Source organism: Pleurodeles waltl, chromosome 10 (assembly GCF_031143425.1).
Source record: "Pleurodeles waltl isolate 20211129_DDA chromosome 10, aPleWal1.hap1.20221129, whole genome shotgun sequence".
NCBI lineage: Eukaryota > Metazoa > Chordata > Amphibia > Caudata > Salamandridae > Pleurodeles > Pleurodeles waltl.
Genome location: NC_090449.1, coordinates 52,321,717 through 52,348,653, shown reverse-complemented (window position 1 = coordinate 52,348,653; position 26,937 = coordinate 52,321,717). Strand labels below are relative to the sequence as shown.

The 26,937-nt window shown below is 47.0% G+C and overlaps 1 protein-coding gene across 1 annotated transcript in view; it reads right to left on the bottom strand.

Moving 5' to 3' along the window:
- The window catches only part of LOC138262365 (muscarinic acetylcholine receptor M4-like), a 64,943-nt gene that overhangs the window by 9,475 nt on the left and 28,531 nt on the right, over positions 1-26,937 (bottom strand). Inside the window, 2 exon segments of the mRNA XM_069212262.1 lie at positions 13,418-14,851; positions 23,711-23,820. Coding sequence (XP_069068363.1) covers positions 13,418-14,851; positions 23,711-23,820 — 1,544 coding nt within the window.

Below are 26,937 nucleotides of genomic sequence, written 5' to 3'. Positions count from 1 at the left end.
ACCCCAAGGACAAAACTTGATAGTGAAACACTAGCACAGATCTCCTCAAAAGTGATCTATCTACCTGAGCAGAGGTTCTTATACTGACACATCAGAAGGTGTTTAAAGGTCTTTTTAACCCCTTCTGTGCCGCGGACGTAGTGGTTACGTCCTGCGGCACAGTGCTGCTGTGCCGAGGACGTAACCACTACGTCCTCGGCACACAGCCCAGAGGGAGCGCTCTCGCTCCCTCTGTGGGGTTCCCCCCCACCCCCCCAAGTCAGGGATGGAAGGGGAAGCCCTTCCCCTCCCACCCCCGACCCCCCCCAACTCCCCCTGTGACGTCAGCGCGCGAGCGCGCGCTGATTAGTCACAGGGTCTCCCCCATCGCGCTGGAAGCAGAGCTTCCAGCGCGATTGAAAAAGAAATGCTTTTGCATTTCTTTTTCAATCCCATGGGGGAGGCCCCGAGAGGCTTCAAAGGGAAGGAAATGTATTTCCTTCCCTTTGAAGTCTCTCACAGGTTTCAAAAGCTGGATTGCTTGCAATCCGGCTTTTGAAACCCCACTAGACACCAGGGATTTTTTTTTTTTCTTGAAATTGGCAAAAGGGAGCGACCCCTTGGGCAAGGGTCGCTCCCAGGGGGGCATTTTTTTAGGAAGGCCTTTTCTGCCCCCCCTGGGGGCAGATTGGCCTATTATTAGGCCGATCTGCCCCCAGGGGGGGCAGAAACCTCTAGGCACCAGGGACCATTTTTTTTTTTTTTTTTTTTTTGTGATGAATTCTTTTTTTTTAGGTGGGGAGCGATCCCTTAGGCAAGGGTCGCTCCCCTACGGGGCAATATATATTTAGGCCATTTCTGCCCCCCTTGGGGGCAGATTGGCCTATTTTGATAAGGCCAATCTGCCCCCAAGGGGGGCAGAAACCATTAGACACCAGGGAGTTTGTTTTTGCGCGCGAATGTCACGCAACAAAGCGACCCCTTTGGCAAGGGTCGCTCCCAGGGGGGGCAATTTTTTGGGAAGGCCTTTTCTGCCCCCCCTGGGGGCAGATCGGCCTATTATTAGGCCGATCTGCCCCCAGGGGGGGAAGAAACCTCTAGGCGCCAGGGCAATTTTTTTTTTTTGTGTTTTTTTTTTTTGTTCTTTTTTTTTTTTTTAGAGATGGGGAGCGACCCATCAGGCAAGGGTCGCTCCCCTGGGGGGCAAATTGTATTTAGACCATTTCTGCCCCCCTGGGGGCAGATTGGCCGATTTTAGGTCAATCTGCCCCCAAGGGGGCAGAAACCACTAGGCACCGGGGATTTGTTTTTTGGCGCCAATGTCACGCAGGGGGAGCGACCCCGTAGGCAAGGGTCGCTCCGGGGGGGGGGGTGGGGGGGCAAATTTATTTTAGGCCATTTCTGCCCCCCCGGGGGACAGATCGGCCTATTATTAGGCCGAACTGCCCCCGGGGGGGGGGGCAGAACACTCTAGGCGCCAGGGCAATTTTTTTTTTGTGTTTTTTTTTTTTGTTGTTTCTTTTTTTAGAGATGGGGAGCGACCCATCAGGCAAGGGTCGCTCCCCTGGGGGGGCAAATTGTATTTAGACCATTTCTGCCCCCCTGGGGGCAGATTGGCCAATTTTAGGTCAATCTGCCCCCTAGGGGGCAGAAACCACTAGGCACCGGGGATTTGTTTTTTGGCGCCAATGTCACGCAGGGGGAGCGACCCCGTAGGCAAGGGTCGCTCCCGGGGGGGGGTGTGCCGGTTGGGGGGGCAAATTTATTTTAGGCCATTTCTGCCCCCCCGGGGGACAGATCGGCCTATTATTAGGCCGAACTGCCCCCGGGGGGGGGGGCAGAACACTCTAGGCGCCAGGGCAAATTTTTTTTTTGTGTTTTTTTTTGTTGTTGTTTCTTTTTTTAGAGATGGGGAGCGACCCATCAGGCAAGGGTCGCTCCCCTGGGGGGGCAAATTGTATTTAGACCATTTCTGCCCCCCTGGGGGCAGATTGGCCAATTTTGGGTCAATCTGCCCCCAAGGGGGCAGAAACCACAAGGCACCGGGGATTTGTTTTTTGGCGCCAATGTCACGCAGGGGGAGCGACCCCGTAGGCAAGGGTCGCTCCCGGGGGGGGGGGTCGGGGTTGGGGGGGCAAATTTATTTTAGGCCATTTCTGCCCCCCCGGGGGACAGATCGGCCTATTTTTAGGCCGAACTGCCCCCGGGGGGGGGCAGAACACTCTGGGCGCCAGGGCAATTTTTTTTTTGTGTTTTTTTTTTTTGTTGTTTCTTTTTTTAGAGATGGGGAGCGACCCATCAGGCAAGGGTCGCTCCCCTGGGGGGGCAAATTGTATTTAGACCATTTCTGCCCCCCTGGGGGCAGATTGGCCAATTTTAGGTCAATCTGCCCCCAAGGGGGCAGAAACCACTAGGCACCTGGGATTTGTTTTTTGGCGCCAATGTCACGCAGGGGGAGCGACCCCGTAGGCAAGGGTCGCTCCCGGGGGGGCGGTGGGGGTTGGGGGGGCAAATTTATTTTAGGCCATTTCTGCCCCCCCGGGGAACAGATCGGCCTATTATTAGGCCGAACTGCCCCCGGGGGGGGGGGCAGAACACTCTAGGCGCCAGGGCAAATTTTTTTTTGTGTTTTTTTTTTTGTTGTTTCTTTTTTTAGAGATGGGGAGCGACCCATCAGGCAAGGGTCGCTCCCCTGGGGGGGCAAATTGTATTTAGACCATTTCTGCCCCCCTGGGGGCAGATTGGCCAATTTTAGGTCAATCTGCCCCCAAGGGGGCAGAAACCACTAGGCACCGGGGATTTGTTTTTTGGCGCCAATGTCACGCAGGGGGAGCGACCCCGTAGGCAAGGGTCGCTCCCGCGGGGGGGGTGGGGGTTGGGGGGGCAAATTTATTTTAGGCCATTTCTGCCCCCCCGGGGGACAGATCGGCCTATTTTTAGGCCGAACTGCCCCCGGGGGGGGCAGAACACTCTAGGCGCCAGGGCAATTTTTTTTTTGTGTTTTTTTTTTTTGTTGTTTCTTTTTTTAGAGATGGGGAGCGACCCATCAGGCAAGGGTCGCTCCCCTGGGGGGGCAAATTGTATTTAGACCATTTCTGCCCTCCTGGGGGCAGATTGGCCAATTTTAGGTCAATCTGCCCCCTAGGGGGCAGAAACCACTAGGCACCGGGGATTTGTTTTTTGGCGCCAATGTCACGCAGGGGGAGCGACCCCGTAGGCAAGGGTCGCTCCCGAGGGGGGGGGTGGAGGTTGGGGGGGCAAATTTATTTTAGGCCATTTCTGCCCCCCCGGGGGACAGATCGGCCTATTATTAGGCCGAACTGCCCCCGGGGGGGGGGCAGAACACTCTAGGCGCCAGGGCAATTTTTTTTTTGTGTTTTTTTTTTTTGTTGTTTCTTTTTTTAGAGATGGGGAGCGACCCATCAGGCAAGGGTCGCTCCCCTGGGGGGGCAAATTGTATTTAGACCATTTCTGCCCCCCTGGGGGCAGATTGGCCAATTTTAGGTCAATCTGCCCCCAAGGGGGCAGAAACCACTAGGCACCGGGGATTTGTTTTTTGGCGCCAATGTCACGCAGGGGGAGCGACCCCGTAGGCAAGGGTCGCTCCCGGGGGGGCGGTGGGGGTTGGGGGGGGCAAATTTATTTTAGGCCATTTCTGCCCCCCCGGGGAACAGATCGGCCTATTATTAGGCCGAACTGCCCCCGGGGGGGGGGCAGAACACTCTAGGCGCCAGGGCAATTTTTTTTTTGTGTTTTTTTTTTTGTTGTTTCTTTTTTTAGAGATGGGGAGCGACCCATCAGGCAAGGGTCCCTCCCCTGGGGGGCAAATTGTATTTAGACCATTTCTGCCCCCCTGGGGGCAGATTGGCCAATTTTAGGTCAATCTGCCCCCAAGGGGGCAGAAACCACTAGGCACCGGGGATTTGTTTTTTGGCGCCAATGTCACGCAGGGGGAGCGACCCCGTAGGCAAGGGTCGCTTCCGGGGGGGGGGTGGAGGTTGGGGGGGCAAATTTATTTTAGGCCATTTCTGCCCCCCCGGGGGACAGATCGGCCTATTTTTAGGCCGAACTGCCCCCGGGGGGGGGGCAGAACACTTTAGGCGCCAGGGCAATTTTTTTTGTGTGTTTTTTTTTTGTTGTTTCTTTTTTTAGAGATGGGGAGCGACCCATCAGGCAAGGGTCGCTCCCCTGGGGGGGGCAAATTGTATTTAGACCATTTCTGCCCCCCTGGGGGCAGATTGGCCAATTGTAGGTCAATCTTCCCCCTAGGGGGCAGAAACCACTAGGCACCGGGGATTTGTTTTTTGGCGCCAATGTCACGCAGGGGGAGCGACCCCGTAGGCAAGGGTCGCTCCCGGGGGGGGGTGGGGGTTGGGTGGGCAAATTTATTTTAGGCCATTTCTGCCCCCCCGGGGGACAGATCGGCCTATTATTAGGCCGAACTGCCCCCCGGGGGGGGCAGAACACTCTAGGCACCAGGGCAATTTTTTTTTTGTGTGTTTTTTTTTTTGTTGTTTCTTTTTTTAGAGATGGGGAGCGACCCATCAGGCAAGGGTCGCTCCCCTGGGGGGGCAAATTGTATTTAGACCATTTCTGCCCCCCTGGGGGCAGATTGGCCAATTTTAGGTCAATCTGCCCCCAAGGGGGCAGAAACCACTAGGCACCGGGGATTTGTTTTTTGGCGCCAATGTCACGCAGGGGGAGCGACCCCGTAGGCAAGGGTCGCTCCCGGGGGGGGTGGTGGGGGTTGGGGGGCAAATTTATTTTAGGCCATTTCTGCCCCCCCGGGGGACAGATCGGCCTATTATTAGGCCGAACTGCCCCCGGGGGGGGGGGGGGCAGAAACCTCTAGGCGCCAGGGGAATTTTTCTTTTTTTTCTTTGTTTTTTTTTTTTAGAGATGGGGAGCGACCCATCAGGCAAAAGTCGCTCCCCTGGGGGACAAATTGTATTTAGGCCATTTCTGCCCCCCTTGGGGGCAGATTGGCTGAGTTTAGGTCAACCTGCCCCCAAGGGGGCAGAAACCACTAGGCACCGGGGATTTGTTTTTTGGTGCCAATGTCACACAGGGGGAGCAACCCCGTAGGCAAGGGTCGCTCCCGGCGGGGGAGGGTGGGGGTTGGGGGGGCAAATTTATTTTAGGGCATTTCTGCCCCCCCCCCCCCCGGCTGAGCTACAGGCCAAACACCACAGGTAGGCACCTTGCAAAAAACACCTCTGTTTTCTGTGAAAAAATATGTTGTGTCCACGTTGTGTTTTGGGCCATTTCCTTTTGTGGGCGCTAGGCCTACCCACAGAAGTGATGTACCATTTTTATCGAGAGACTTAGGGGAACGCTGGGTGGAAGGAAATTTGTGGCTCCTCTCAGATTCCAGAACTTTCTGTCACCGAAATGAGAGGAAAAAGTGTTTTTGGGCCAAATTTTGATGTTTGCAAAGGATTCTGGGTAACATAACCTGGTCAGAGCCCCGCAAGTCACCCCATCTTGGATTCCCCTGGGTTTCTAGTTTTCAAAAATGCACTGGTTTGCTAGGTTTCCTCAGGTGTCGGCTGAGCTACAGGCCAAAATCCACAGGTAGGCACTGCTTTTTATAAAAAAATGTGATGTGTCCACGTTGTGTTTTGGGCCCTTTCCTTTCGTGGGCGCTAGTCCTACCCACACAAGTGAGGTATCATTTTTATCGGGAGACTTGGGGGAACGCTGGGTAGAAGGAAATTTGTGGCTCCTCTCAGATTCCAGAACTTTCTGCCACAGAAATGTGAGGAACATGTGTATTTTTAGCCAAATTTTGAGGTTTGCAAAGGATTCTGGGTAACAGAACCTGGTCCGAGCCACACAAGTCACCCCTCCTTGGATTCCCCTAGGTCTCTAGTTTTCAGAAATGTACAGGTTTGGTAGGTTTCCCTAGGTGGCGGCTGAGCTAGAGGCCAAAATCTCCAGGTAGTCACTTTGCTAAAAACAGCTCTGTTTTCTGTGATGTGTCCACGTTGTGTTTTGGGGCATATCCTGTCGCGGGCGCTAGGCCTACCCACACAAGTGAGGTATCATTTTTATCGGGAGACGTGGGGGAACGCTGGGTGGAAGGAAATTTGTGGCTCCTCTCAGATTCCAGAACTTTCTGCCACAGAAATGAGAGGAACATGTGTTTTTTTAGCCAAATTTTGAGGTTTGCAAAGGATTCTGGGTAACAGAACCTGGTCCGAGCCCCACAAGTCACCCCTCCTTGGATTCCCCTAGGTCTCTAGTTTTCAGAAATGCACAGGTTTGGTAGGTTTCCCTAGGTGGCGGCTGAGCTAGAGGCCAAAATCTACAGGTAGTCACTTTGCTAAAAACAGCTCTGTTTTCTGTGATATGTCCACGTTGTGTTTTGGGGCATATCCTGTCGCGGGCGCTAGGCCTACCCACACAAGTGAGGTATCATTTTTATCGGGAGACTTGGGGGAACGCTGGGTAGAAGGAAATTTGTGGCTCCTCTCAGATTCCAGAACTTTCTGCCACAGAAATGTGAGTAACATGTGTATTTGTAGCCAAATTTTGAGGTTTGCAAAGGATTCTGGGTAACAGAACCTGGTCCGAGCCCCGCAAGTCACCCCTCCTTGGATTCCCCTAGGTCTCTAGTTTTCAGAAATGCACAGGTTTGGTAGGTTTCCCTAGGTGCCGGCTGAGCTAGAGGCCAAAATCTACAGGTAGGCACTTTGCAAAAAACACCTCTGTTTTTTTCCAAAATTTAGGATGTGTCCACGTTGCGCTTTGGGGTGTTTCCTGTCGCCGGCGCTAGGCCTACCCACGCAAGTGAGGTATCATTTTTATCGGGAGACTTGGAGGAACGCTGGGTGGAAGGAAATTTGTAGCTCCTCTCAGATTCCAGAACTTTCTGCCACAGAAATGTGAGGGACATGTGTTTTTTTAGCCAAATTTTGAGGTTTGCAAAGGATTCTGGGTAACAGAACCTGGTCCGAGCCACACAAGTCACCCCTCCTTGGATTCCCCTAGGTCTCTAGTTTTCAGAAATGTACAGGTTTGGTAGGTTTCCCTAGGTGCCGGCTGAGCTAGAGGCCAAAATCTACAGGTAGTCACTTTGCTAAAAACAGCTCTGTTTTCTGTGATATGTCCACGTTGTGTTTTGGGGCATATCCTGTCGCGGGCGCTAGGCCTACCCACACAAGTGAGGTATCATTTTTATCGGGAGACGTGGGGAAACGCTGGGTGGAAGGAAATTTGTGGCTCCTCTCAGATTCCAGAACTTTCTGCCACAGAAATGTGAGGAACATGTGTTTTTTTAGCCAAATTTAGAGATTTGCAAAGGATTCTGGGTAACAGAACCTGGTCCGAGCCCCGCAAGTCACCCCTCCTTGGATTCCCCTAGGTCTCTAGTTTTCAGAAATGCACAGGTTTGGTGGGTTTCCCTAGGTGGCGGCTGAGCTAGAGGCCAAAATCTACAGGTAGTCACTTTGCTAAAAACAGCTCTGTTTTCTGTGATATGTCCACGTTGTGTTTTGGGGCATATCCTGTCGCGGGCGCTAGGCCTACCCACACAAGTGAGGTATCATTTTTATCGGGAGACTTGGGGGAACGCTGGGTAGAAGGAAATTTGTGGCTCCTCTCAGATTCCAGAACTTTCTGCCACAGAAATGTGAGTAACATGTGTATTTGTAGCCAAATTTTGAGGTTTGCAAAGGATTCTGGGTAACAGAACCTGGTCCGAGCCCCGCAAGTCACCCCTCCTTGGATTCCCCTAGGTCTCTAGTTTTCAGAAATGCACAGGTTTGGTAGGTTTCCCTAGGTGCCGGCTGAGCTAGAGGCCAAAATCTACAGGTAGGCACTTTGCAAAAAACACCTCTGTTTTTTTCCAAAATTTAGGATGTGTCCACGTTGCGCTTTGGGGTGTTTCCTGTCGCCGGCGCTAGGCCTACCCACGCAAGTGAGGTATCATTTTTATCGGGAGACTTGGGGGAACGATGGGTGGAAGGAAATTTGTAGCTCCTCTCAGATTCCAGAACTTTCTGCCACAGAAATGTGAGGGACATGTGTTTTTTTAGCCAAATTTTGAGGTTTGCAAAGGATTCTGGGTAACAGAACCTGGTCCGAGCCACACAAGTCACCCCTCCTTGGATTCCCCTAGGTCTCTAGTTTTCAGAAATGTATAGGTTTGGTAGGTTTCCCTAGGTGCCGGCTGAGCTAGAGGCCAAAATCTACAGGTAGTCACTTTGCTAAAAACAGCTCTGTTTTCTGTGATATGTCCACGTTGTGTTTTGGGGCATATCCTGTCGCGGGCGCTAGGCCTACCCACACAAGTGAGGTATCATTTTTATCGGGAGACGTGGGGAAACGCTGGGTGGAAGGAAATTTGTGGCTCCTCTCAGATTCCAGAACTTTCTGCCACAGAAATGTGAGGAACATGTGTTTTTTTAGCCAAATTTTGAGATTTGCAAAGGATTCTGGGTAACAGAACCTGGTCCGAGCCCCGCAAGTCACCCCTCCTTGGATTCCCCTAGGTCTCTAGTTTTCAGAAATGCACAGGTTTGGTAGGTTTCCCTAGGTGGCGGCTGAGCTAGAGGCCAAAATCTACAGGTAGTCACTTTGCTAAAAACAGCTCTGTTTTCTGTGATATGTCCACGTTGTGTTTTGGGGCATATCCTGTCGCGGGCGCTAGGCCTACCCACACAAGTGAGGTATCATTTTTATCGGGAGACGTGGGGGAACGCTGGGTGGAAGGAAATTTGTGGCTCCTCTCAGATTCCAGAACTTTCTGCCACAGAAATGTGAGGAACATGTGTTTTTTTAGCCAAATTTTGAGATTTGCAAAGGATTCTGGGTAACAGAACCTGGTCCGAGCCCCGCAAGTCACCCCTCCTTGGATTCCCCTAGGTCTCTAGTTTTCAGAAATGCACAGGTTTGGTAGGTTTCCCTAGGTGGCGGCTGAGCTAGAGGCCAAAATCTACAGGTAGTCACTTTGCTAAAAACAGCTCTGTTTTCTGTGATATGTCCACGTTGTGTTTTGGGGCATATCCTGTCGCGGGCGCTAGGCCTACCCACACAAGTGAGGTATCATTTTTATCGGGAGACATGGGGGAACGCTGGGTGGAAGGAAATTTGTGGCTCCTCTCAGATTCCAGAACTTTCTGCCACAGAAATGTGAGGAACATGTGTTTTTTTAGCCACATTTTGAGGTTTGCAAAGGATTCTGGGTAACAGAACCTGGTCCGAGCCCCGCAAGTCACCCCTCCTTGGATTCCCCTAGGTCTCTAGTTTTCAGAAATGCACAGGTTTGGTAGGTTTCCCTAGGTGGCGGCTGAGCTAGAGGCCAAAATCTACAGGTAGTCACTTTGCTAAAAACAGCTCTGTTTTCTGTGATATGTCCACGTTGTGTTTTGGGGCATATCCTGTCGCGGGCGCTAGGCCTACCCACACAAGTGAGGTATCATTTTTATCGGGAGACGTGGGGGAACGCTGGGTGGAAGGAAATTTGTGGCTCCTCTCAGATTCCAGAACTTTCTGCCACAGAAATGTGAGGAACATGTGTTTTTTTAGCGAAATTTTGAGGTTTGCAAAGGATTCTGGGTAACAGAACCTGGTCCGAGCCCCGCAAGTCACCCCTCCTTGGATTCCCCTAGGTCTCTAGTTTTCAGAAATGCACAGGTTTGGTAGGTTTCCCTAGGTGGCGGCTGAGCTAGAGGCCAAAATCTACAGGTAGTCACTTTGCTAAAAACAGCTCTGTTTTCTGTGATATGTCCACGTTGTGTTTTGGGGCATATCCTGTCGCGGGCGCTAGGCCTACCCACACAAGTGAGGTATCATTTTTATCGGGAGACGTGGGGGAACGCTGGGTGGAAGGAAATTTGTGGCTCCTCTCAGATTGCAGAACTTTCTGCCACAGAAATGTGAGGAACATGTGTTTTTTTAGCCAAATTTTGAGGTTTGCAAAGGATTCTGGGTAACAGAACCTGGTCCGAGCCCCTCAAGTCACCCCTCCTTGGATTCCCCTAGGTCTCTAGTTTTCAGAAATGCACAGGTTTGGTAGGTTTCCCTAGGTGGCGGCTGAGCTAGAGGCCAAAATCTACAGGTAGTCACTTTGCTAAAAACAGCTCTGTTTTCTGTGATATGTCCACGTTGTGTTTTGGGGCATATCCTGTCGCGGGCGCTAGGCCTACCCACACAAGTGAGGTATCATTTTTATCGGGAGACGTGGGGGAACGCTGGGTGGAAGGAAATTTGTGGCTCCTCTCAGATTCCAGAACTTTCTGCCACAGAAATGTGAGGAACATGTGTTTTTTTAGCCAAATTTTGAGATTTGCAAAGGATTCTGGGTAACAGAACCTGGTCCGAGCCCCGCAAGTCACCCCTCCTTGGATTCCCCTAGGTCTCTAGTTTTCAGAAATGCACAGGTTTGGTAGGTTTCCCTAGGTGGCAGCTGAGCTAGAGGCCAAAATCTACAGGTAGTCACTTTGCTAAAAACAGCTCTGTTTTCTGTGATATGTCCACGTTGTGTTTTGGGGCATATCCTGTCGCGGGCGCTAGGCCTACCCACACAAGTGAGGTATCATTTTTATCGGGAGACATGGGGGAACGCTGGGTGGAAGGAAATTTGTGGCTCCTCTCAGATTCCAGAACTTTCTGCCACAGAAATGTGAGGAACATGTGTTTTTTTAGCCAAATTTTGAGGTTTGCAAAGGATTCTGGGTAACAGAACCTGGTCCGAGCCCCGCAAGTCACCCCTCTTGGATTCCCCTAGGTCTCTAGTTTTCAGAAATGCACAGGTTTGGTAGGTTTCCCTAGGTGGCGGCTGAGCTAGAGGCCAAAATCTACAGGTAGTCACTTTGCTAAAAACAGCTCTGTTTTCTGTGATATGTCCACGTTGTGTTTTGGGGCATATCCTGTCGCGGGCGCTAGGCCTACCCACACAAGTGAGGTATCATTTTTATCGGGAGACGTGGGGGAACGCTGGGTGGAAGGAAATTTGTGGCTCCTCTCAGATTCCAGAACTTTCTGCCACAGAAATGTGAGGAACATGTGTTTTTTTAGCCAAATTTTGAGATTTGCAAAGGATTCTGGGTAACAGAACCTGGTCCGAGCCCCGCAAGTCACCCCTCCTTGGATTCCCCTAGGTCTCTAGTTTTCAGAAATGCACAGGTTTGGTAGGTTTCCCTAGGTGGCAGCTGAGCTAGAGGCCAAAATCTACAGGTAGTCACTTTGCTAAAAACAGCTCTGTTTTCTGTGATATGTCCACGTTGTGTTTTGGGGCATATCCTGTCGCGGGCGCTAGGCCTACCCACACAAGTGAGGTATCATTTTTATCGGGAGACATGGGGGAACGCTGGGTGGAAGGAAATTTGTGGCTCCTCTCAGATTCCAGAACTTTCTGCCACAGAAATGTGAGGAACATGTGTTTTTTTAGCCAAATTTTGAGGTTTGCAAAGGATTCTGGGTAACAGAACCTGGTCCGAGCCCCGCAAGTCACCCCTCTTGGATTCCCCTAGGTCTCTAGTTTTCAGAAATGCACAGGTTTGGTAGGTTTCCCTAGGTGCCGGCTGAGCTAGAGGCCAAAATCTACAGGTAGTCACTTTGCTAAAAACAGCTCTGTTTTCTGTGATATGTCCACGTTGTGTTTTGGGGCATATCCTGTCGCGGGCGCTAGGCCTACCCACACAAGTGAGGTATCATTTTTATCGGGAGACGTGGGGGAACGCTGGGTGGAAGGAAATTTGTGGCTCCTCTCAGATTCCAGAACTTTCTGCCACAGAAATGTGAGGAGCATGTGTTTTTTTAGCGAAATTTTGAGGTTTGCAAAGGATTCTGGGTAACAGAACCTGGTCCGAGCCCCGCAAGTCACCCCTCCTTGGATTCCCCTAGGTCTCTAGTTTTCAGAAATGCACAGGTTTGGTAGGTTTCCCTAGGTGGCGGCTGAGCTAGAGGCCAAAATCTACAGGTAGTCACTTTGCTAAAAACAGCTCTGTTTTCTGTGATATGTCCACGTTGTGTTTTGGGGTATATCCTGTCGCGGGCGCTAGGCCTACCCACACAAGTGAGGTATCATTTTTATCGGGAGACGTGGGGGAACGCTGGGTGGAAGGAAATTTGTGGCTCCTCTCAGATTCCAGAACTTTCTGCCACAGAAATGTGAGGAACATGTGTTTTTTTAGCCAAATTTTGAGGTTTGCAAAGGATTCTGGGTAACAGAACCTGGTCCGAGCCACACAAGTCACCCCTCCTTGGATTCCCCTAGGTCTCTAGTTTTCAGAAATGCACAGGTTTGGTAGGTTTCCCTAGGTGGCGGCTGAGCTAGAGGCCAAAATCTACAGGTAGTCACTTTGCTAAAAACAGCTCTGTTTTCTGTGATGTGTCCATGTTGTGTTTTGGGGCATATCCTGTCGCGGGTGCTAGGCCTACCCACACAAGTGAGGTACCATTTTTATCGGGAGACTTGGGGGAACATAGATTAGCAAAACAAGTACTATTGCCCCTTGTCTTTCTCTACATTTTTTCCTTCCAAATATAGGAGTGTGTGTAAAAAAGACATCTATTTGAGAAATTCCCTGTAATTCACGTGCTACTATGGTCACCCCGGAATTCAGAGATGTGCAAATAACCACTGCTCCTCAACACCTTATCTTGTGCCCTTTTTGGAAATGCAAAGGTTTTCTTGATAGCAATTTTTTACTCCTTATATTTCAGCAAATGAATTGCTGTATACCCGGTATAGAATGAAAACGCACTGCAGGGTGCAGCTCATTTATTGGCTCTGGGTTCCTCGGGTTCTTGATGAACCTACAAGCCCTATATATCCCCGCAACCAGAGGAGTCCAGCAGACGTAACGGTATATTGCTTTCGATAATCTGACATTGCAGGGAAAAGTTACAGAGTAAAACGTAGAGAAAAATTGATGGTTTTTTCACCTCAATTTCAATATTTTTCTTTTTCAGCTGTTATTTTCTGTAGGAAACCCTTGTAGGATCTACACAAATGACCCCTTGCTGAATTCAGAATTTTGTCTACTTTTCAGAAATGTTTAGGTTTCTGGGATCCAGCATTGGTTTCATGACCATTCCTGTCACTGACTGGAAGGAGGCTGAAAGCACAAAAAATTGCACAAATGGGGTATGCCCCAGTAAAATGCCAAAATTGTGTTGAAAAATTGGGTTTTCTGATTCAAGTCTGCCTGTTCCTGAAAGCTGGGAAGCTGCTGAGTTTAGCACCGCAAACCCTTTGTTGATGCCATTTTCAGGGGAAAAACCACAAGCCTTCTTCTGCAGCCACTTTTTCCAATTTTTTTGAAAAAAACGAAATTTTCACTGTATTTTGGCCAATTTCTTGGCCTCCTTCAAGGGAACCCACAAAGTCTGGGTACCTCTAGAATCCCTAGGATGTTGGAAAAAAAGGACGCAAATTTGGCTTGGTTAGCTTATGTGGACAAAAAGTTATGAGGGCCTAAGCGCGAACTGCCCCAAATAGGCAAAAAAAGGCCCGGCACAGGAGGGGGAAAAGGCCTGGCAGCGAAGGGGTTAAAGGTGGCATTACAGAGTGCATAACACACTGGGTTGATGGTGCTGTTGATATAGCAAAGCCAATAACCAATCAACCACATTGTCTCAGGTACACATGTCTGGCAGAAAGTGTTGATCAGGACCATGCTATTGTACGGTGTCCAGCAGATGAGGCAAGCCATCAAAAATTGAAAGATTGCTAGATTGACCTTTTGTTCCCTTGAAGCCACTTGATGCTTCTTCCAGACCAAGTTCATGGTGCTGCTGACAAATGTACAAGGCACATTGGATGGACTATTCTTTGGGAAACCATCAGGGACATTGGCTGGTAAAACCTTTGCAGCTGTGATGCACTCACTGCTGGTTTGCTCAATGACAGTCTGGCTGTTGGACAGATTGAATGCTTCATTCTTACACTGGTATGTGGGACTATAGTTCAAGGTCAGCATCTTCTTATTTATAAGGAAATTTGTTTTTTGGACATTGCTAACTGTTCTGAACTCTGTGGAATCTTCCTTCCCCTCAGCAAAGGGATTATCTTCAATACACCCACTTTCAACCTTTGCTGAAACTGGCAATGTGTGCTCTGGAAAGCAGTTGGTGTTTTCTTCTATTAAAGATGTCTTAAGGGAGCAGAAGTTATGTGTGTTTTTAAACTCTTGTTGACTTGGCTTCACCCTGCTCTTGCTGGCAAGGGAGACTTGTATGTACAACACAAACATGATAACTACTGGCAAGAAGAAGGCCGCAATGGCAGTGCCCAATGTTACTGCTGGGTTAGAAAAGAGTTGAATGTAGCATGCACCATCAGGGACAGTCCTCTTACCAACAATGAACTGCCAGAACAAGATGACGGGTTCCCAGAGCACGAATGACAGAATCCAGGCAGATGCTATCATCAGGCCCGCCATCTTGGTTGTCCTCTTCACTGGGTAGGTCAGTGGCTTGGTGACACAGAAATATCTGTCAAAGCTGATAACAAGCAGGTGCATGACTGATTAATTGCCCACCACATAGTCAAGGGCCAACCAAAGGTCACACACCAAAGGTCCTAATGGCCAATAACCTTTGCTATTGTATACTGAGTATATGTTCATGGAGATGAGTCTAATGAACAGGTCTGCACATGCCAAGCTAAACAGGAAGTAGTTGTTGACAGTCTGTAGCTTTCTATTGACTTTGATAGACAGCATAACCAGAATGTTGCCCACCACAGTGACCAGGCTGAGGGTGCCTGTGACAGCAACAATGAACATGTGCTCTTTTCTTTCATATTGGTCTGGATGTTTCTTAACAAAAGCCTCTGTTCCGTTTACTGTGGTAGCATTGCCTTTAGTGTGATCACCAATTGTCATCTGCCAGTACTCATTGGAGATATTCTTCAAATGATCTGTGGAAACATTAAGAGTACTTCAATATCTGACACTAAGGGGGTCATTCTGACCCTGGCGGTCATTGACCGTCAGGGTCAATGACCACGAGAGCACCGCCAACAGGCTGGCGGTGCTCTCAAGGGCATTCTGACCGTGGCGGTTTGGCCGCGGTCAGAAAGGGAAAACCGGCGGTCTCCCGCCGGTTTTCCGCTGCCCTCAGGAATCCTCCATGGCGGCGCAGCTTGCTGCTCCGCCATGGGGATTCCGACACCCCATACCGCCATCCTGTTCCTGGTGGTTCGCCCGCCAGGAACAGGATGGCGGTATGGGGTGTCGTGGGGCCCCTGGGGGCCCCTGCAGTGCCCATGCCAATGGCATGGGCACTGCAGGGGCCCCTGTAAGAGGGCCCCACAAAGAATTTCAGTGTCTGCTTAGCAGACACTGAAATTCGCGACGGGTGCAACTGCACCCGTCGCACCTTCCCACTCCGCCGGCTCCATTCGGAGCGGGCTTCCTCGTGGGAAGGGGTTTCCCGCTGGGCTGGCGGGCAGCCTTCTGGCGGTTGCCCGCCAGCCCAGCGGTAAAGCCAGAATGGCCTCGAGCGGCCATATGGCGGTTCCCGCCAGGCGGGCGGCGACCGCCGCCCGCCGGCCTCAGAATGAGGCCCTAAGTCTAGAAGCAAACCAGCACGTTCATACTTTTAATTAGCAGTGGTCAGTATCGGACAAATTCTATATTGACATTCTGTAATCATTTATATTGTATATTGATCACTATGAAGAGTTTCTACACGAATCATAAACTCATTGTAAACAAAACAAGTTTGCAAAAACCAAAACTCTAGATAATTGCTTAAGATTGGTGAGACAGAATTGGTAAAGAATTATTGGGATATTTTGTCCATACAATAAACATTCAGAGTGAAATAGGAGGGCTACGTGTCCTTCTGTATACCATACAGTTAGCTAGAATGAAAGCAATGCCTTGGACTATTGTTGATTCCATTCATTGAGTTAGGACAGAAGTGTGATTGGAGAGATGTATTATTGGATGCCTTGCATTGCATGGCTTTTTTTGTGCAGTCTGTAACAGAGTGGTACCAGGTTTGCAAACTGACATGGGGTAAGGAGGCAATAGTGAGGATTTATATACATCATTAGGATGGGTGAATTCTGTGAACGTTTGCAATTAGCTGAAAATTCAGATATTTAGGCCTGCAAGGGACAGCAGAACTCCGTCCCTGCATTCATATTCACAAAGTGCATGTATGACGACCTCTGTCAAAGGCAGCGATACCAAAAGAGTGATAGGTGCACTGGATGAAGAATGCGTTGGAAAATGGCACCATTGTTTATTTATAATGATGTTCTCTTCTACCACTTGCATAGTGGAAGACATCTTTCCACGGCTGATGGTTCCTTCCCATTTGTTTATCAATTGACAGGGATAGTAGGTAAACTTTTGTTGTGTTGCTAATTGCAATCCTTTGATAGGTTTTCTGAATTTTGCTACTTATGTGGAATCAGCCCTTTGCTACTCACTTTTTTATTTTTTGTTGACATAATCGCAATGTTGAAATTGAGTGTCACTTTAATTTTTACAACTCACACAAGGTCACTTTGCTACTTTATCTTTTGTGCTTTTTTTCACCATTTCCTTTAGTTTTTTTCACCATTGCGAAATTTACCACATTGAGTGAGGCATGTTTTGTGTTTTGAGAAACAATGCATACATCAGACACCATGTATCTCTTATCCATGTAGCGATACAGCATTGCACAAAGGATTGAAATGCCCAGTAATATTCATAAGTGTAATATAGGACATTACTTTTGTTGTGGTCCTTCTGCTTCTTCTTGTTTGGATTTGCTGGCTTTAAGACTCTGGGTGCCAGATTTACAGTACTTTGATGCAGGGCAGCACCATAACCCTTCTTGCTGTGCTGCCATGCGTCAATACAAAAGGGCAGGAATGTGCCATATCTACGAGATACAGTGCACTCCTGTCCTTTTCCCCTGTGCTGGTGCACAAATTGCTGCTGTGTGCCAATGCAGGCACCCTTGCTCTAGGGTGTAAGGGTGCCTGCATTGTGGGGATGATTGTTTTTGTGAAGAAATGGGCACATTCCTGCACAAAAACAATCCCAAAAGGAGTTTTCCTCTTTGTATGTGTGCTGCGAATAAAGATATTTCTCCCTGTTGTGTCACTTCTACGCCACCCCTAGGGTGGCATAGGGTTTTGATGCATACATAACCTTGTAAATCTGTCAAAGTGTTAAAATCCATGGGTGTTGTGCGGGAACACCCATTAAAAAGCCTCCCCGTTGCAAAGTCAGGCAACGCAGAAACTTATGTTGCGTTGTCTTACTCCATATTGTAAAGTCATGCAAAAGTGGCTTTGCATGGCCTTATAGATATGGGTCAGAAGCCTGCACCACCAATGTGTCAAAAAAAGTGATGCATCAGTGGCGTAGGAAGCTTTCAAATCTGGGTCTGGGTGCTATGACACTCCTAAACAGGATTACAGTAAGTGTGCTTTCCCACTAAAACATGCACAAGGGAGTACTTTTACCTCCCTAGCTTATTTACCTATCCAATCTGGCCAAAGATGCAGAAGACGCAGTAGTGACATGGAAGTTAAATGTAAATTCTGAGCTTCAAAGTGTATTAATGCTCCTCACTTATATTATTATAAAAATAAATGGCTCCATTACGGTCAGGTTGGACTCCTGTTTATAAGTGCTGAAGTGACATATGGCAAGGAAAACTGCTTTGCTACATAGAGAAAATGGTTCACCTTGTAGACAAGAAATAGAGTCGAAAGTATAAAGATTGACAATGTTCTCTCTAATCTCACAAAGCTACATTTAGGTAGTTCCTCAATATTCCATAGTATCACCAACAGTCTTCACCTTGCACCTGGAACCTATGACTGTAGTGCTGAGAAGCACTCATGTCATGGCAATACCATGCAGCTGATTGCCACCTCTACATGAAGATATCCACTGCTAATGATATTTCGACAGTAGTCTTCACTCCTAAAGAAGCTCAGCTGTGCATGCCACAACCACCACTTAAAACTGAACTCCCTCAAAACTGGAAGGCATATTTATGAGCCCCATTGCATCACTTTTGCGCCACTCAACAAGGTGTTGTGTGGTGCAAAAGTGACGCAAGCCCTAAGTCAGATTTATTCAGCCACGCAAGGCCAGTTTGCATGGCCTGCGTGGCTCCATCGGGAGTAACGCATGGCAGTACAAATCACTGTGTTGCATTACTCCCCAGGAAGGAGCTCCATGGTCGCAGCGTGGACATTCTTATGGAACTCTCATTTTTTTCATGCATTCCCAGATCTACCAAACCTGGTAAACTTGGAAATGCAGTAAAATGCTACTCCTTCCCAAGGAAGGCCTACCAAGGAGAAATATCTATTTCTCCTTATTTCCTCCTCTTTCGAAGTGCGTGCTGCATTTAGCAGCACTCATAGAAAGAGGAATATGCCTCCAAGGTGTCCCTTCCTGCACAAAAACAGTGATGCATGCAACAGAGGCACCCTTGCACCATGGTGCAAGAGTGCTTGCGTTGGCGCTAGGTAGCCCATTGTGCTCCAGCACAGGGGGAAAAGGCAGGAATGCACCCTGTTCTGTAAATACTGCATGTCCCTGCCCTTTCTCTGAGATGTAGGGCAGCTCAGCAAGGTTACTTGCTGCACTGCCCTGCGCAACAATTCTCCTAAATCTAGTCCTGATTTTCCACTCTTACCCATCCAAAATGTGTCATCCTGATACAATGGCTCAAAAAATGTCTATTACATATCACAGCCCTGTGATTATTCAAAATTTGAAATAAATTTACTCAGCACACCACTTCAAGGTAACACTACATGCAGCCACCAGACTTCTCTTTAGAGCAAGGAAATTTTACCTCATCACTCTCACGTTATTCTATTTAAAATGGCTTTCCATTCGAAGCCAGGAGCCAGTGCAAACTGACCTGCCCGACGCCCAAAGCATGGCTTCTTTGAGAGGGTAACTATAGTCTTGTTACATTGGAACTATCCTGTAGTAGGTTAAATAAACCAGTGCTCCACCTCTCCCTGGTTCAGCTGCCCACTTTTCTGCTAAAACACAAAGCAGTTCAATTTGGTAAACTTTGATACCGACCTACCTAGCTCATAAACTTTGCATTTGCAGTGGACATCTGTCCTTCAAATTCCAACCGGGATGCAAGTATTTTTAGGCAAGGTATCCACAATCTGGAAAATCGCTCCCCTCTCGTCCCCCTCAATGTCTACAGATCCTCCAACTTTTCAAGAAAAAACTCAAAGAACTAATATTTCAATGTTTTTTAGAGTTGTCTGAAACATTATCATGCATAATTCACTCTTCCGTATGAACCCCAGGGCGCTTTTCCAATGGTCATGCACAGTTCTCCTAGCTCTTAATAATTTACATGCTAACTGTATATTTTATGTATATAATGCCTAACTTTCTTGCATCCAATATTCTGTAACACAGTCTATCAACGGATAGTTTGTGCATATTAATTTCATTTAATGTACCTGTAAATCATTCCGACCCGGAGCAGCTCTTCCATGAGGGCTTCACCAGCCCCCCTCCCCGGTAGCAGCGACAGCTGCAAAACCTTTACAAGGAAACGATAACAGTGTTTGTTATTGTTTCCTTGTAAACGGGTAGAGCCACGGGGGAGCTCAGCACTACCCCAGCAATCCCACTCATAGCGCATGTGTGTTGGCAGGCCGTCTCGGGCCGGCCAAACACACGTACACAGAGCTCTCTCCAGCCCAGCAACACTGTTGCTGGGCTGGAGAGAGCCTGCACAGGCTCCCAGTCTGCCTTGGAGTACCCTGGCAAGGCGCTCCCAGGCAATCCTGATGCTGCTTTGAGCAGTGACAGGATTGGTTGCAGGGCAGGCTGGGAGCCTGTGCCTGCCTCCAGCCAGCAGATGAGCTGCGCGCGGGAGCCAAGGCACATTTTTTTATTTTTTATTTTTTTTATTTTATTACTATACCCCTCAGCCACCCCCCTGCCCCCCACCCGTGCGTGCCACCCTGCCCTGTCCCCTTCAACACCCGTGAGCTGCGACTGATTCCAACACCAGGGTTTAGGAAGAATTCGCTACACACAATTTTTGAAAATAAATAAACAGTTACAAAAATGCATTTTATTGCTGTGTAGGAAAACGTAACTTTTCCATTGAAAGGCCTACTTAGTAATACATGTACGTTTTCCTATCTTAGAATTGATTTGGGAAATACTAAAGCTGTCAAAAAAAGATACAATCTAATTCAGTGGTGTAAGTGTGTTTATAACACCTTTAGTGGAAAAGTAGCGTTGCACTTTTGCCTCAGAGTTTAAGAATGTACATCTCTGGATCCTCTTGCGTGTTTGTCATCGTTTTCGTGTTGTTTTGCTTCTTATATCTTTCTAGACGTTTCCATGTTGGTTGGTGTCTTATATTGTACTGTGTTCTTGTTTTTTTTTAATACAGCTTGAATTTAGCACACATTTCTATGAGCACTGCCTGCTACTTGTGCCATTGCAACCAATGTCTGAACAGAGGTTCTTTTACAACTGTGTTGTGAACTAATCAGGTTGTTCTTATTATATTGAGCGGACATCCCTCCTAAATTAATAACCCAACTTCTGACAATTTGTTTTGTTAACTGTATGACTGAAATCAGTGTGCATCCATAGGAGAGGGATGGGTATTCAAAACTATGTGCATTATGTTATACTTGCATATTTTGCAACATGCAAAGATGTGTTTATATTTAGTGACCCAGAAATACTTCCTAAATGAACCCGGTTTTGGTCAAGTCACAAAGGTGGAACTGGAACCCCTGCACCAGGTTCCAAAATAAGCCCCAACTCATTTTAATTCTTGCATTCACATCAATCTTCAGTTAGTTTTGGCCAAAGGGGGTTTTCACAGTTCATGACAAATGACTCCATACAACAGTTAACAAGAAGAGGCCACGGAACCTGAACTTTACAACTGCTTTCTGTTTGGTTATCAAGTAGAGATTTGCAACTGTCATGACCCAGGAAAGGAGTTTACATCCCTCAGATGTTAGCCACGTGATAATTGACTGGTGATTCGCACTTTATTGATTTAGGCATGGCAAGGCTGTATGTTACTCATATCGATGAGGGGTGCTTCACACATTAATACTTTGTCCTGATGATGACTCTTTTGAATGAATTTTTTTGTTTTGGGGTCAAAATGTCAACATAAAACGTGAATGTGGATTGGACTTTGGTAAGTGCTTGTTGGTTCTGGACATCTACACCAGGGGTATTCAAAGGAGACTACACGATTTTTAGATACATTTGTTTTTATTGCTATGTAAATAGAACTGATGCACTTTACTAACACATAATTCACTTACACTGTGTCGTTACCATATCGGAGCACCTAATATACCCTGCTTTAAGCTGTTCAGATTGAGTATAATTTTATCCTAATATATTTGATATAATACTGCATGGACCTCACTGATTCAGAGGGTTTTAGTGGTACAACCACTATTGTGAAAGTTGATAAGTACTCTTCCCCCCAGGGGACCATTGTTAGCTGTTATATTGGCTGCTCACCCAGGTCCCAGGGTTACTGGGTTGCCCCATTTTGTTAAGACAAACTATCTAAAAGTGTCATTTTCAGATTTGTAACACCAAACCCAACTTTACCATTAAAAAAGATTTATTGTTATTATGCCATTGGTACTAAACATGATATGTCTACTCCTTCTCAATTAGGCTGTACTGCTGCCCTAGAAGCACAGGTTTCTTGCTGTGCTAACCTGCTGCCCTCCTTGACAGGGTGAGAAGGACTGACCCCACATCACTTGAACCAAGTAGCCAAAGTGACTCCAAGGGCCATCTAGCTGGTCTCCTGTTTTCTGAAGTCTCAGGGATATAAAAGACTTCCATCTCATCTGCTCCTGCACGTGGACTCTGCCAATTGTGAGTCTGCCCTGCCAAGTGGTGTCCAATCCACCCTGGAGCCCTGGAAGTGGGCTAAAGTGCATTTCCAGCAGAATCTATGCAAGCCAAACGCAGAGCCAAAAATCTGTGCTTTGCCGTCAGTGTGGAGCCCAGAACCAGAGCCTCGCCGCCTTTGCTTTGTGGACTGCCAATGATGCAGCACCTTCTCTGCACACCGCATTTTGGCTTCGATGACAACGCAACCAATGTACTTTTCAGAGGGACAAGTCTGAGCCCTGTAACTGGCCCACACTCCATCGTGGTTGGCCTGCATTTTCGACTTGGTCATGATCTAGCATCACCAGATATCCCCAGGTGGCGCTTTCTGTTTCTAAGTGCTATTTTACAGTTTATTAATCACAATTTCATCACCCAAGTTCTACTTATTGGATTTTTGTCACTTTGGTCTTGCTTCTCCATTAAATTAAGTTCTATTTTTGTAACCAATGTGTGGCCTCTTTTTGTGTGGTGTTTTCACTGTTTTACAGTTTGAAGTGTTGTACAAATACTTTATACATTACCTCTCACATTAAGCCTGTCTGCTCTGTGCAAAGCTACCAGAGGGTGAGCACTGATTAATTCAGAGTGTGATTGTGGTTCCTGCTCAGACAGTATGCACAACTCTGCCAACCAGAATACCCAGCTTTTAACATGCACTTCTCTAGTTTTCTTGTACTTTTAAAATTTGACGTTATTTGAGCATCACTAGCTACCATTAAATTGCACTCTGTAAAGAAAATCCAGTTGCATCTTAGCCATGTTAGATTCCACTCCAGACTACCAGCACCTCCTGAGGTCACACTTCAATTCACCATAAGACACATACAAAATCATATATCTAATAGCGAACAGTAACTCTTATGAAGGACAAGCAGGACTCATTTCTGTTCTTTATCTGACTGAAGATATTGCCTGTGAATGATTGGTACTGACCTGGTAGATTAATACCTTTTAAACCTGTGAAGTAAGGAGTGGCTTAAATATAGCACAGGGGCAGATGAATACCTGAATGATACATGAATCCAGGATCTCCTGATGCTGATATGATCAAGAGCACATCATTCTTTAAGTAGGACATTGCCAGCTCATTGGTTTATATATTTGTCACATACATATATGTTAAAGCTGCATTATTATTCCTCTGACATGCACTCTTATGAGCCACCTATTCTTCTTGTTAGTAACATGTTCCAATACTGCTTCCATACTGTAACTATTTTGCATGGAGGAGTGGTTTTGGTATGTAGTACCTGGACTTACCTTTGTGGCTTGTAGTGCTCCCTTCAAGGCAAGGGAAACAGTGAGAGCAGCTAGGAGGCCGCGTGGCAGCTGATATTCTGGATCCCAGGGCACATTTGTCACTACAGGAAGACAGGGGGACCTATAGCTTTGTGAAAGATGGAGAGAGAGTGACAAAGGGGTGGTCTAACACAGTGGCGGCTGCCAACTACAGAGAACGGTGGGGCAGGCAAATGGGTGGTAGGTGCATGCAAGCTCAATTACATTTACAAAATTGCTGACATGCACTACATTATTGTTTTAAAGTTAAAAGGTTTAACTTTAAAATGGTAATGTGAAGCATGTCGGCGATTTAGTGCACATTTGCACAGGCATTAAATACATTCAATTGGATCGTCATTGTCAATATGTTATTCTTATTGTCATTGCTATTAGCTACATTTTATTTTATAACCATATATTTTAGGTATATTTTAGGTATATAGAATTAACGGCCAAGATGAAATCCACTCGTGTTGTTTGCACTGAGGCTCACACAATTGTGGTTTACTGTCATACCGTACCTATCATTGTGCCATTGTCCTTGTGTACAAGCAATGTTCACCATTTTGATGTATTTAATAAAGGTGTACCTCTTTGTATATCGGGGTACACTTGCTGATCTGAATTAACATCGTTAGCATTTAATGGTATACCTATTTCCAAAGGCAGGCTGGGGAATGTGGGCAAAATGTACATCGAGCTGTAATGGAATTTAGATCAGAATAATATTGAACACTTTTCTTGCTCTACGGATGTGTGATTTTGGCCAATCACCCACCCACCCCTGGAAAAAAATGAGCCTGCACCTTATGCTGAAAATAATGTTTTCAAATTTTGTGGATGGGGATATTACTTCAATGTTCTGTTGTAGACGTTTTAAGTACAACTGATAGCAAGGGGATTGTGAAGTAACCAGCATGCGTGGGCTGCCTGACAATACACAGACGTCGCTACATTTACGGCTGACTACTATTTCTTGTTTCATTATAAGTTCTAGCGTCACCTTGAAGTGAAATAAAGTAAAGACTGAAGCGAAAACACAGAAACTGCTGCCAACATCGACCATGCTCAAATATAAGACAATAAAAAATCAGATTGTAATAAAGAGAAATAGTTCTCAGTTTGCACAGTGCTCAGACAAATCACGATCTCCCAGAACAGAGGTCGGTTGTGGAAAAATATGTATTATTAGCTACTTACCTTGCTGTACATCCTACTCGGCTGGCTTCGGTCTGGTGTGCTTTGGTCTCCATGCCGGGCCCCAGCCAACTAACCTATCAAGTCCTGGGCTGCTCTCAGGCTGTTAACCAGCATGAGAGAAGAACCAGGATTGGAGGGAGCGGCCTCTCTCAGCTTTTAAGAGCACTGGAGGCCTGTGGTTGCTCTAATCCCAGCAATCATAGTCTGTTGGGTTAGAGATGTTTAAAGTGCACATGTCTGGCTGGTTCTCACAAGACAGCCGGACAAAGTGACATGCACACTTTAAACATAAGTGCCCAGCCCACCACTCCTCCCTGCTGCTGCCACTCAGCAGCAATGGCCCCACTCCGTCCTGACACTTGGCTCGGGGCGCGGGTTAGAGAAAAATATTGGGGTGGGCCTCCAGCGCTCTAATAGAGGAGCAGCTCCAGGTCAAACATTCTTGCTTCCATAGAGCTTCTAGTAACTTACATTGTTGCATCCTGGAACATCTCTTGCTGCTTGCCTCAAGCATCGTCAAAGTGCAACATGTGCACAAATATGTTTAGTATTAAAAGCATATTGTGTTGTTTGGTCTGCGGTGATGAGTGGGAAGTCAAATGTTTAAATTCTAGGTTACATTATTGCATTTACAATGAACCTTTCTGTGCTTCACTCCCCTCTTTTTATTTCGAACACCATATTCAGCAGAGATAGGAAGTACAGTTGTGATTCTACAACGCCCTCTAGGGGGAATCGAGGTTATGCTGTAGCTATTATTAGCTAACATTGGCTCTGCTACTTTTATTTATGATGGTTTGGGAGTTCGAGAGTTTGATTTCTTATGCACTCATGGCTGAATCTCTATACTCCTCACGGGCTTTGAGTGTGCTTCAAACCAGTGCAGTCTTTGTATCTTCTTGAGGCTGCAAAGTGAGCACCATTCAGCTAGTTACGGACACATGGTATTTATCTGCCAATAAAATGCTAGATCTTCCAAAAGTTGCATAAAAGCATTTTCAAATGCTGACTTCAGGAACTATCGGTAAATATAATGAAAGGATAGCATCTGTCATGCAAGTGAATACTTAAGATACACGAGCCCAATGACCTATCTAATCAGCATTCATAATAATGTGACCATTGAATATCTAGTTAGTGAGTTACCAAAATGCCAGGACCAGCGATTGACATCATGCAACGCAGGTGCATCTCTCTGATGACATAAGATAAAGTGACATTATGTGGCCTTTCACCATGATTCCATCCCACCAGAGGACAGAGAACAGACTTGAGTGATGCCCATTCACTTCCATAGCATGTGGCATGGCCAATATGGGCTTCTGCCTGTGGTGATGTAGTGTTTAGGAAGCAGACCCAATCCCCTAGCATCCTTTTCTCAGAATGCTAATTCTGACTGTATCCGAATTTGTTGCAAATGTCCTGGGGAAGAATGTTGTTTAGAAAAAGGTGCTTTGATGATTACTACACCAAAACTTTCAAGCAAGTTTAACTGAATGCCTTGCCTTTTAACTTACAATGTGTTGTATGCCTTGGCATGGGCCTCTAAGTAGGAACCATGGGTGTTAATAACTTACAATAGAACTGTCAATGTACTACAACTACATGATACATTTAAGAACATAAGGGGCATAGCTGATGCCTCTGGACATCTCTAATTAACATCTATGAACATGCACATTGCTGCACCATAACAGGCCTTCGTGGCAAGGGGCTGTGTTAAGTAAGTCATTCACTGCCAGCCTGGTGACTACCAATGAAGCAGGTTTGGTTTGGGAGCCTGTGTGCACTAAGCAGTGACAAAAGAATGAGAATTTGCATAACCCAGCAGATACCTTTCTGTGATGTTTTCCGACCAACGATTTCCTTGCAATACACGTCCTGTGCCTTTAAGGAAAAGGTGCCTCCTCCACGACCTGGAAGCTGTGTGTGTAAGTTTGCAGATCCTGCCTCACTGAGCCTGTGTCACCTTGTTCTCAATATCATTATCCTGGTGAACCTATGGTGTAGTAGTTTTGAGGAAGTTCAAGTCAAGGGCTCCTTGTGAGTTGCCCTGCAAGCTTGATGCTTGTGTTTTTCCCCCGATCATAGGAATTGAGAAGACCTGCACCCCAAGAGTGTCCATACCACTAGAACTCACCAGCTCTGAAATATTGGGGAAGGGCATGGTCACATTCAAACAATAAAGGTCCTTTTTGCTGATGCTCATATGTAGTGCACAGCTAGCATAGAAGAAGGGCAGTGCATACATAATGTTCTGCTCAATTGGGGCCATCTGAAATAATTGCACATTGGACAGTGCTTGTTACGAGATATCTTCCTTTACAATGGATTCTAAAACACTGATAGCACTGCCAGCATTGGAGTATACCCCATCATCATGCATTGGTTTGTAAAACCTGAAAAGGATTTTGTGTCAGGTCAGTGTTATAAAAGTAACACAAATCCGAAGCAAACCTTCATAAATCTGGGCCTAAGTTTTTTATGGAAGACAGGATTTATGTGGCCTAATGTGGTAGAGTTAATTCTCAGTGGTGGTTTAGGCGTATGTGTGTATGCATGGAATTCATAGTAATCCTTCCTTTGTGAGGAAGTACAGATTATCCAAAAGGTATAC